This window comes from Barbus barbus (assembly GCF_936440315.1).
Source record: "Barbus barbus genome assembly, chromosome: 29".
NCBI classification, from domain to species: Eukaryota; Metazoa; Chordata; class Actinopteri; order Cypriniformes; family Cyprinidae; genus Barbus; species Barbus barbus.
In genome coordinates this window covers 27,206,516-27,217,889 of record NC_136757.1, presented here as the reverse complement: position 1 = coordinate 27,217,889, position 11,374 = coordinate 27,206,516, and the positions used below count along the sequence as shown (strand labels likewise).

The following is an 11,374-nucleotide window of genomic DNA, read 5'->3' as shown; positions in this document are numbered from 1 at the left end:
TTGTTTTATACAGGTAACAAACTGAGATTAGGAGCACTCTCTTAAAGGGAGTGCTCCTAATCTCAGCTCCTTACCTGTATAAAAGACACCTGTGAGCCAGAAATCTCAAATACTCATTTGACTCATTAAAATGCAAATCAATTTATAACTTTTTTTTAAAATTCGTTTTTCTGTATTACCTTAAAATATCATATTCAGATGGTATACTGACTTCTGACAAGGCGAATGGCACATTTCTTCCCCAAATGTAAGTTTGGTGAGTGGGTACGAAATCTTGCAAAATGGCGGATTGCTTTACGGCAGCAAAAAATGCATGTGCAGAGCTATTGTCATGACAGATTACACTCGCTTAACGGCGGCTCCAAAGTCACAAAAATACACAAACCTACATACAATTGCTTTTATCGTTTGTTGAGTTTCAAAGCCGTTTCTCCCATCACTGCTGTACATGTGTTACATCAGTCGGGCTGCTAGTGTAAGTTTTATCTGAGTTTTGCTAAGCTCTTAAACTGAATGTTCTCTTCTTCTATCTGTTTTTCCTCATACATCACAAGGATTCACTGTGGCACAGCGGTCATGTTTTTGCAGAGATACAGACTCTTGAATTAGTCTCTGTCTTTTCATGAGATGGTGAATAACGGATCATTCTGCAAACACCATGACAAATATCCCTTGAGTTTTCATGAAATTTAAATGTTCAAGAAACTTCATAAAAGACACCATTATACAATAGCATTTTATTAAATTATATACAATGTTTGTATTCTATATTATGTTTATTGAATTGATTTAGCCTGGACTCTTAAAAAATAGCCTGGTTTCTTTCTATAGTTTCTATTTACAGTTATTGAGTATGTATTTGTGTATGTAACATATGTATTTAATTTTATTATTTTACTTTAATTTACCCATTTTCCCAGGATAGAATTAGTGTACAAACTTTACCGTGCATGCAAAAACCACACATAAATAATAATAATAATACTAATAGCTGTAAAAAAGGTTATTTTGTCATTATTTCTTGTAGCCTAATTAGTGTTAATGTTAAACATCTGTAGGCTATTTGGAGAATACAAGAAGTCCAAGCTTGTAAATATAGATTTTGTTAGTCAAAAGTGATCAAGATGGAAGTTATCAAATTAAATATGACACATATATGTATGAAAATTATTAAATAATAATTAATGAAATTATGTGCATAATCTAAAATGAATATTTACGAGCCAATTTCGTGATGTCATAAACTGTTTCCACAACTAAGTGACATCAGTGAGATGCTGTGAGTCGGTGGAGGACAGAAACTCCATTTGGCACGAATCTAACAATGCACTTGTTTGTCCGAACGCCTGAGAAAGACACTGATGAAACAATTTCTGCTGTGCCAGGATTCGGGAACTTTTTTCCAATTTCTCTTCAAAACTAGGTCCTGTGAATAAAGCAGAGGCAAATTGAAATCTAATAGTCAACAGGGACGAGGCGCTTACTGCCTATACAGTACAAAAGACATTTGTTAGCGTGCTGCTGTAAAGGCCTTTAGCATCTTTACAACATGGGTTCTTTTCTCTCCTGTCCTCTCCGCTTATGGACGCTTTGCACCATTGACGACTGCTTCCCTCAGGAATAAAACTTAATGGGCGAAGAATTTGAAGTCTCAGGGTGAGAGCCCAAATGTCAAATTGAGCGAGTACAAGCGTCCGTGATTGAAGGTGATCAAACTGACAGTACAAAGCCGAAGGTTTTGATGGATGCACACGCTATAATGAACTGTAATAGATGAAACGCCATACTGAAAAAGGAAGAATGCATAACCATTCATCACCGACATGCCGTTTATGCTTTTAACTTTACTGGAGCGTACTTCTGCTTCTTTAAGCTCCTTAATGTTCTGGATTGGTGCGTTTTTAGCTTGCTGTATTCATTTGCTAGTTGTATTTTTTCTTCCTTTTCTTTGCGGAACGAGTGAATGAATGAAAATATCTAAATTGGACAATGACATGTAAGGGGCTGTGCTAAAATTACATACAGATGTGCACAATAGACACATTAAAGGGATAGTTCACCCAAAAATTTAAATTATGACTTCTGTTGAAAAAACCAAACAAGCGAGGATATTTTGTAGTATAATTTGTAACCAAAAAGTTTTGGTTCCCATTAACTTCCACAGTGGAATATTTTAAAGTGGAATATAACTTCCAAATGAATATTTTACATAGTAAGTTTCTCTTTGAACTTGCTGTGGCATTCTAAAATATGGTGCTCACAAAAAAAACAACAACAACACAATGTAGACATGTAAACAATCTGTAAACAGCCAAAAGCCGTCTATATAATAGCATGTTGGCATGTTGTACATGGCACTAGCTCAATAGAAAATAAGACACAGTCAGACATATATAAAAAAAAACGAATTTACTCTTTATAACTGTTGAATAGACAAAATGAAATATTTTGACCTCATTGCTAAGATACAGGGAAACACAATCAAATTCTTAAAATAATTATCACAATCTTGGCATCATTCCGCTCCAAAGACGCAAGTATTGCATTGAAGGGGTCAGGAGAACGTAAAACGTAAAAGTATATACTGGTTATCATCTTTTTTCCCCACATAAATACTTGTATAAAAACATTTGGTTGGAAAATCACTGTAATCATTATTGGAGGACAGGTGTTTGATGCACCATCCCACCTGACAGATGCATCGAACATATGTTGCAATTATGTAAAATCGCAAAGGAAAGTAATTTTTTTTTTTAAAATCAAAGCTATTTTCAAACAGCAGGCTAATATTTTAACACAGCCATCTTCTCTGTCTTTTTCCATTCGCACTTTCATGCATCCACACACACACACACACACACACACACACACACACACACACACTCACATAGACACGCACACAAAAACACGCACTCACACACACACACACACACACACACACACACACACACGCACGCATCCAATGCATGTATGCTTCCTCCTGGATTAAAGATAAGGCTCTTCTTCTAGGTAACAAGATTGTGTTTCTGTAGAAGCAAAGACATCCTTGTTTTAATTTACATAATATGTACAAGACAGTTAGTCCAGTCTGGGAAGTCTTTCACTTTATAGTGTCTCTAAGTCACTCCCACTGTCTTTATTTGTACAGCTCCAGCTGGAATGTAAGTTGTGGCAAAACAGAAAAGGAATCCATTTCCATGTCATTTGATGGCGCATCCGAGAATCTCCTAAATACAGCACAATGTCCAATGGACGATGATACCAGGACAGAGGTGCAAGATGATGATGATAGTAGAGTTTATGGTACTAACGTAGTACACCACAACCTACATCCACTTTCTTAATGGGTATAAAAAGGTAGGGTATCCATATGTCCTCGTTTTCCATCCAGGATTTCTAAATTGCCAAACATGTGCTGGTTTTGGCTTTGTTTTCATGTTGACGTGCTCTCTACAGTTTTCATACATTATATGGACACATATTTGCATTGCTTTGACCATTCTCTGTACATCCTGCCTCTCGCACACCACGATTTGTCGATTATGTACAATGCCTGCACGCTATTGGACAAACTGCTCATTACCTTCAGCAACTATGAAAACAATAGCAAAACAAAGCCCATTTAAGGCAATGTAGAATAAAAAAAAAGAGGACGCATAGTGACCCTAATATAGGATACGGCCAATAGGCTTCAAGAACGAATGTGGGTCATTCCTGCTATGCTGGACATTTTCATGTCCTTGAAAAATGTTAATTGAGTCGTTGCTTTCAGTACTGTTGTTTGTGCATAAAATTCTTGTCATCATCCTCCAGGAAGTGACATCCTGCTTGACTGATCACAAAAACAGTGTAATATCAACAGTTTGAAAGAAAAAAAAATCTCCTCACATACAGTTTCTCTCCATAATCTTGCAATAATCATGTTATAATTAAGTTTAAGTGCCTGATGTCAATCTGAAAGTCTTCAAGACCATTTCATAGAAGTACTTTGTGAAATTTTAGCATATTCATATGTATTTTTAACAGTTCAACAAGGCCTAACAGGAATGACCCAGGTGTTAACATCCGAAAACTGAAAAGAAACTCAATATGAAAACTTCACCGATTGTGTCAGACATTTTCCACGGTCCGTGTAAAACAGCATAAATGATGTCACAGCTGTCAGTGATTTTCAGATTAAAATCGGCATTGCACGATGGGTTCTTTCATCGTAATACCGAATGATCAAGACTCATTTTAAAGATTCACAATAGAGAAACCGTCAAGTGAGGGTCATATTATCATTTACAATTAAAATTTGCCAGCTCACCTTGAGGAATTAAATTTGGGCAATTTCATATAAAGCAATTATCGCTGACTTCGCGGGGCAGGAGTCCTTCTGAAAGGCCTTATTAGAAAGAGATGAAAGAGATTTTTATGCTCAGAAATTCCTCAAATCCATTTAAGGGGCGCTGGTTTACGTTTAATTACTTCTGGATACGGAAGAACACCGAACTAGTGAGTATGCGTGCTGTTGAGTCAATAAAACTTGATATTTATTTCCCATTTGAGACGTTAGCATGATGCTTTTGAAACATTTAGAGGGTTGAGCTCACAAAAAGCCTGAAATACCAGAATAAATTTTTTTTTTTGCCCCCAAAAATATCCTGTTTGATTGAACACATCGATCGTACACTACAATGATGATTCTTGCGAATGACAAACTAGAGAGTGTTTAACCCACTTCACGACAAAGACAGAGTCCTCTTCTGAGAATCTGTAGTCCATCACGCTGTCCCATATATCTGTGATTCGGTCTGGCGAAGGGTTCATGTTGGGGATTGAGAGTACGCCCCCGGGGATGTTCGTGGACGGGGACGACTCCATCTCCGGCTCACTGCGGTAGGGTGCGGATGTCTGACAGAGGGGCTGCAGGCACGGAAGGAAGGAGGCCAGCGGATGGGACGGCGCAGCGTTCTCGTGCCCCCAGCCCCTCCAGGGCCTGGGATGGGGGCTCAAAGCTCCTGTTCATGTGCAGGGGCTGGTGAGCCTGGCAGTAGTCCACAATGGGCTGCTCGTACCTGTAGAACGCCAATGTGCCCATCTGTTGAGGGGCCTGAGAGAAAAAACACAGAGAGGAACATGGTTAGCATTAATGCTGGATTTCAGAAAGAGATTTTCTGTAGGATCAAGGACGACAGATGTATCTTGTGTGTGGTGCTGCAGATTGTTAATGAATTATTTCATCAGGCATTGCTTTGCAATCATTAATTTTTTTTCATAAATGATTTGTTTTATAATATATATATATTTTTTAGAAATTGTTGGTTGTTGCACACACAAACACACACACACACACACACACACACACACACACACATACACATATATATACACACTAAAAATAAGTTCTGCTGTCACCAATATAAAACAATCTAAATAAATAAAATCTAATACTCTAAATAATAATAATAAGTACACAGTGATTTCTGTTGTCATCAACATTTAAAGTTATTCAAAAAGTCTAATTAAAGTCTAAGTCTATTATTATTATTACTATCTAGGCCATTTGGTGGTAAATTGACTGTTATTAGGCTATGTATCTTGGTGTATTCATGTAAAAACTCAGTCATGCCTTGAAAGAAAGTATATCGACAGAAAAAACAGATATGGATCTGTGCCTTAGTGTAAATGCAACCTTAAAATGTGTCAATGTCCAAGCGAGTGCAGCGCGCAAGGATAAAACCTATCTAAAATGTGTGAAATGTATTTTCAGTGGAGTGCAAATGAGTTCCCCTCTCTCATAATAGGCCCATGAGCTCTGCAATCAACCCCATAAATACATTCTCCATTTGCAGCAACAGGCCAATCAAAAGTTTAACACACAGCAAATGGAATGAGATTGGCAAGCCGGCCACCCGCTCACTCTCCTCTACGGTGCCAATGCAACCAGCATTCGCAAATAACAGGAAACGCATCTGCCAGGTGGAAGACGGTGGGGAATGCTAATAATATTAGACATGGCATCAAGATCAGAAGATCACATTGAAAGGGTGTTACAGTTTCAGTAATTAACATCATATTCACATTCAGATTTTTTCCTTCCAACAACCTTCACAAAAGCACCGTAATTACTCCTTTGAGTCTAATTTGGCGGTAATTAGTACCTTTGGAATGTAGAATGTGATAACATCATTTAGAGTTCATCATTAGGGTAACCAGGGCTCACCAATGAACTCGCGCGAAGAGGTATTGTAACACGTCAAACATGCTTTTGTGATGCTGCAATAAAAACACTGAATGAAAATGATACGCCTACTCCAGCACAAAACAGCGGCTGAAAATGTGAGCTCGTTATTTTAAAGGGATGGTGCTCCCTTAATGAAAATTAGTGGAAAACAAAAGATGTTTTGTAAAACAAAAACAAACCAGCCCAAACGACTAGTGTGCTTTATTCAAGTCCAGTCACATTTATACAGATTGTTTCAGCAGCTTCACATTAAACAGAAAAAAAACAGTGTTCATGTTGTAAAATTCTGTATTAAAAATAATTCCAACTACAAATTAGCTCTACAGAAGACAGTAGTGTCATAACTCAGCTCAGTTCAGTTCAATATTGTTTCAATACAGTTCGGTATCAATGTTACAAAGTTTATTTCTAAATATAATAAAAAAAAAAACATAAACTAAATATCATAAAAATAAAATATAAAATGCAAGCAAAATAAAATAACACATACTATCATATTTATTGTCCTAAAATGAATAAAAGCATGAACATCAGTAAATAATTCTGATTTAAACATGAAAGTATAATTTTTCAATTAAAAAATTAATTTGAAAAAAAAAATAAAAATCAAATTTAAGAATTAAAAACAATATTATTTACAATATTATATTTTTAATTATAGTATTCATTTTTATTAAGAAATGATAATTATATAATAATATTAATAATACATATTATTATTATTATTATTATAAGTAGTAGCAGGAAAGTCGAGTCAATATTATTTGTTTAGTGATTTTAACAATGCAAATTGTGTCAAAGCAGCTTTACTTCGGCTTGATATAAAACTGGGTGGATTTATATCAGCTTTACAGTATTTAGTATAGTACAGGAAAGTACTATAAAATACTATAATATTAATATAAAAAAGATGGCATAATCATTCTTACATTTAAACAGCATTAACCCCCCCCCCCCTAAAAAAAAACAACAACAACAACAACAGCAAAAAACTAAAACAAAAAAACGAATAAAAAGTAAAAATTAATAAATAAATAAAACATAACATATAATAAATTAATAATAATAATAATAATAATAATTTATACGATTTAATAATAATTATTAAATCTATTTAAGATATTAATATTGTAAAAACACATTATAATCATATCAGAATTAACCAATTGGTAGGTGTCACCAAGTAAAGCAAAACATAAGTGTACTGCAAATTATATAAAAGTCATTGCTGAGTATTTGGCAGACTGTTTCCATTCTCCCCTGAGTGTATGTGTGTGTGTGTTGTTGCTGGGAAATCAAGGATAGCGGGCCGAACTGCAGTACGTTTGACATTTAAAGCACAGAAAACACGCCATAAACAGGGTTTAGCACACACACGGACATACGTCTGTGATGCACACATCTTCATAAGCAGCATCTAAACATGGCAGCGGTCGGCGGGCCGCTCTGAGCTGATTTATATGCAGTCCCGGGCTCCAGAGAGAAAGTGCTTGCATACCACTGCTTTTATTCTCTTAAATGGAGGGCTTGACTCCATTAAGTGGAGACCACTTATTGCATTACAGCCATTTTGCTGATACTGTGCGTTTGGCTTCCACCGTCCCAACCTCTGCCTCACCGCTGCTTTGAATTGTATATAATTATGTGCTAATTAAGTAATATTAGCTCCTGACTGTTTTAAAGGAAGCACACCCAGCAATAATGTACAATAATGTGTGAGATAAGCAGGTAAGTTTGTGAACATTCAACTGCACAGGCTGATGCTTAGTATCTTAGTTTATTAGGAACAAATGAACTCTGTTCTGAAAGAAAATAGCTGAAAACATTACGGAGATAAACGCAACCTGCAATTCAATGACTGGTGCAGCCTACCTAATGCACATCATGCTAATGACACAAACGCTGATATAATGGGTATTGTCAATTATAATTGTATTGTCAGTTACACCATTTATTGCCTTAAATTCCAACAGGTTTTATCATTTGCAAACACTATATAAAAACATAAAACTGTTTGGAATAATATATATATATATTTTTCCCCAATTTGTTTTTAAAGTAATCTCTCATGTTCAGTTCCGCCGCTCCCTATACGCAGGGTACACCGTTTGCGTAGGGCACTAACTCCAAGGGGGGCACCATCCCAGCTGCTCCAAAAATAAAATAAATAAATAAAACTTTAATTCTATATTAATATTAAAATGAACATAAATAAAAATATAAACATGAACACATATATATATGTGACTGTAGGCAGTAGGCTAAGCACAAGTGACCGTTCATGCATCCGCGCCTGTGACCGATCCACCTCATGTTTGCGGCTCAATGCAAATGATCATAATTGATGGGCAACTATGCATGTGAAAACGCATCAGCAATCTGGTGCCGAAAAAAAAAAGGAAGAAAAAAAAAAAAAAAAAAAAAAAAAAGATGAAGCCTGTGCATTACTTTCAGGTTCATAATCCTGTGAAACGTTTTTGGTTGTTGACTTTAATATTGTGTTTTAATGTCAGTAATAATTTAAACGCATCTAATATTCTCCCTTATGAAAATAGCCATGGCTTTACTTCGAATACAACCAAAAATCATGGTTATTGTAGCTAGGTAACTACAAATTAACCATGGTTTTGTTACTTCAAATAATAGTTTACAAAGAAGTATTAGGATAATATTTCTTGTGGTTATAAAATCAGCCAACAACAGCCTTTAAAATGACTTAAAATGCATTATATAAAAACGATGATGCAATAATGATTATTATTACAAATGCATGCAAAGGGAGCCAAAGTCCTGGTAATTGCTGCTGTTATATTTACAGGATGATCATATCCTTGTTTAATATTGACCAAACATTTCATTCAAATATCCACTTAATATTTCATTTTTGGCCACCTCACAACATCACACGACAACACAACCTTTACAAAAATGAACCATGGTAAAACTGCTTAATTTTCTTTTGTATGATTTCTGAATGCTTGAGACTATAAAATCAGACTGTATTAATACAATTAGAGCCATAGGTAACTACAATTGTGATTTGTAAATAATATAATTTAATTACAATTTATTTATTTATTTAGCCTACTTTTACACTCCATTAAAGTTCTATTTTGACCCCTATAGTAGGTGTTTTTTTTTTACGTCCATAATATTTGACGGAGGGGGCACAACAGTACAATTCTGCTAAGGGCACCTATTTGGCTAGCAGCGGCCCTGCTCATGTTTGCCAAGGTGGCATTTATTTGTTCGAAAATATAGTACATTTAAATTATGTTTAAAAGAACTGTTTTATATTTGAATATATATATATATAAAAAAAGTTATTTCAAAAGCTCATCATGAAGATCATGTGACACTGAAGACTGGAGTAATGATGCTGAAAATTCAGCACTTCATTACAGGAATAAATTGCATTTTAAAATATATGCAAATAGACAAAAATTATTTTAAATTGTAATAATATTTCACAATTTTCCCAATGCAATATTTATCATTTCATTTAGCTCATGTTAAAGTAAAAAGACTAAAAATGCTAAAATAAAAATAAACTGAAAAAAGCTATATAGGCCTAGACATATTAAAAATACAACTAATAAAAATGACAAAATCACAAAAAATTACTAAAACTTTAACTAAAATTAAAATGAAAACAGAAAATGTAAAAATAAAATCTGTAAAGAAATAAAATAAAAATATTACATTATTCATTATGGTTAATTGCATTGTAATTATTATTACTATTATTATTATTATTAGTTAAATACTGTAATATTAATATGTTAACAAAAATGATGTCATAAGCATGACTTTATTCAGACATTATTAAAATGTATAAAACATAATTTTCCAATAACTGATATACTGTATATATATATATATATATATATATATATATATATCAAAGTAATTTCACTGGATCATCTAAAAGCATCATTACACATAAACTATGAACTAAACTAAAAAAAACTATGGATAAATGCATCCTGCAATGCAGAGACTGGTGTGGCACATCAAATTCGCAACAAGCTAATGACACACACGCTAATGTGAACAGGGACTGATATAATGCTTTTGTCAATTACACCTTTAAATGTCTCAAAGGACATCACAGGAACAGGTTCCTCTGAGCGATTAAGAAAGACAGAGGAGCGTCTTTCCAGAGCTAAGAGAACTGAAACTCAATCTGCTGCGATTGATTAGCAGCACCATGGCCATCTGTGAACTCTCTAAACCGATTGTGTTAAACTCACGGATGCAAAACCAGGCAAACACTGCAGAGCCGAGACGCAGCATCCAGAGACATGCTGCATGTTCCATCAGCCCGCAATTGGATTGTGCTGCATTACCCAACAGAAGACAGATCGATTTACGATGAACGCTTGTCAGATTAAATACGGCCCTGCCGCCCAGTTGCAATGAAGGCCACTGAGATATGTTTATGAAATTGACTTTAGGAAGTGGGCAGAGGAGTGTGTGTGTCTGTAATGGCACTCCATTTGTGTGTTTGTTTCCGTTTCTCATTCTGATTCATACAGCATATGGCATTTGTAAGTGGAGCGGACCCAAAAAGTGTTTAAATACTTAAAAACGAATGGAGTGCATTAGTGTGAAGGCATACAGACATTGTGGGCGTGTTGTCAGGTCATTTTTAAATAAATTATATTTGCTTAAAATATTAAAATGGGGGCATGAAGTGTCTACAAGATGTCCTGCTCCAATGGAAAGGCATGTGGCGTCACACTTATCAGGATTTCAGATAAAGATATTGAAGTTTTAAATGACAGAAGAATAGATAAATTGTTCAAGATGTGAAGGCAAGATGTATTTGTTAAAGCCTCTTTGCTAACTTCACTTGTCTTTATTTTTGCTCATTGTCTTTGCATCAGCTGGTGTTTTGGTGATTTCTGGTGGGTGTATGAAGTCAGAGGAAGCACAGGTGCACAGAATCACATTAACTATCCACTTGTTCACTAACAAACAGAGTCACTCAATGCTTTTTGTTGTAATTTTCACCTGATTTATTGTTGTATCCTTTTCAACCTACAAAAAATCCCCCAAAAACAACAACCTTGCAAACACCTGGATAGTTGTGGGCAGGTGCGTAGGCCACAGTGAATTAAAACAAAACAGAAAAACTCCCAC

General features: G+C 35.1%; 1 protein-coding gene across 1 annotated transcript in view; it reads right to left on the bottom strand.

The window, feature by feature from the left end:
- Positions 1-4,873: 4,873 nt before the first annotated feature.
- LOC306849133 (leucine-rich repeat transmembrane neuronal protein 4-like) overlaps positions 4,874-11,374 on the bottom strand; it is a gene marked incomplete at both ends in the record, with an annotated part of 123,543 nt that continues 117,042 nt past the window's right edge. The window contains one exon of the mRNA XM_079383976.1: positions 4,874-5,095. Within this exon, the coding sequence (XP_079240102.1) occupies positions 4,874-5,095 (222 nt within the window). The remainder of the gene's footprint in view (positions 5,096-11,374) is intronic.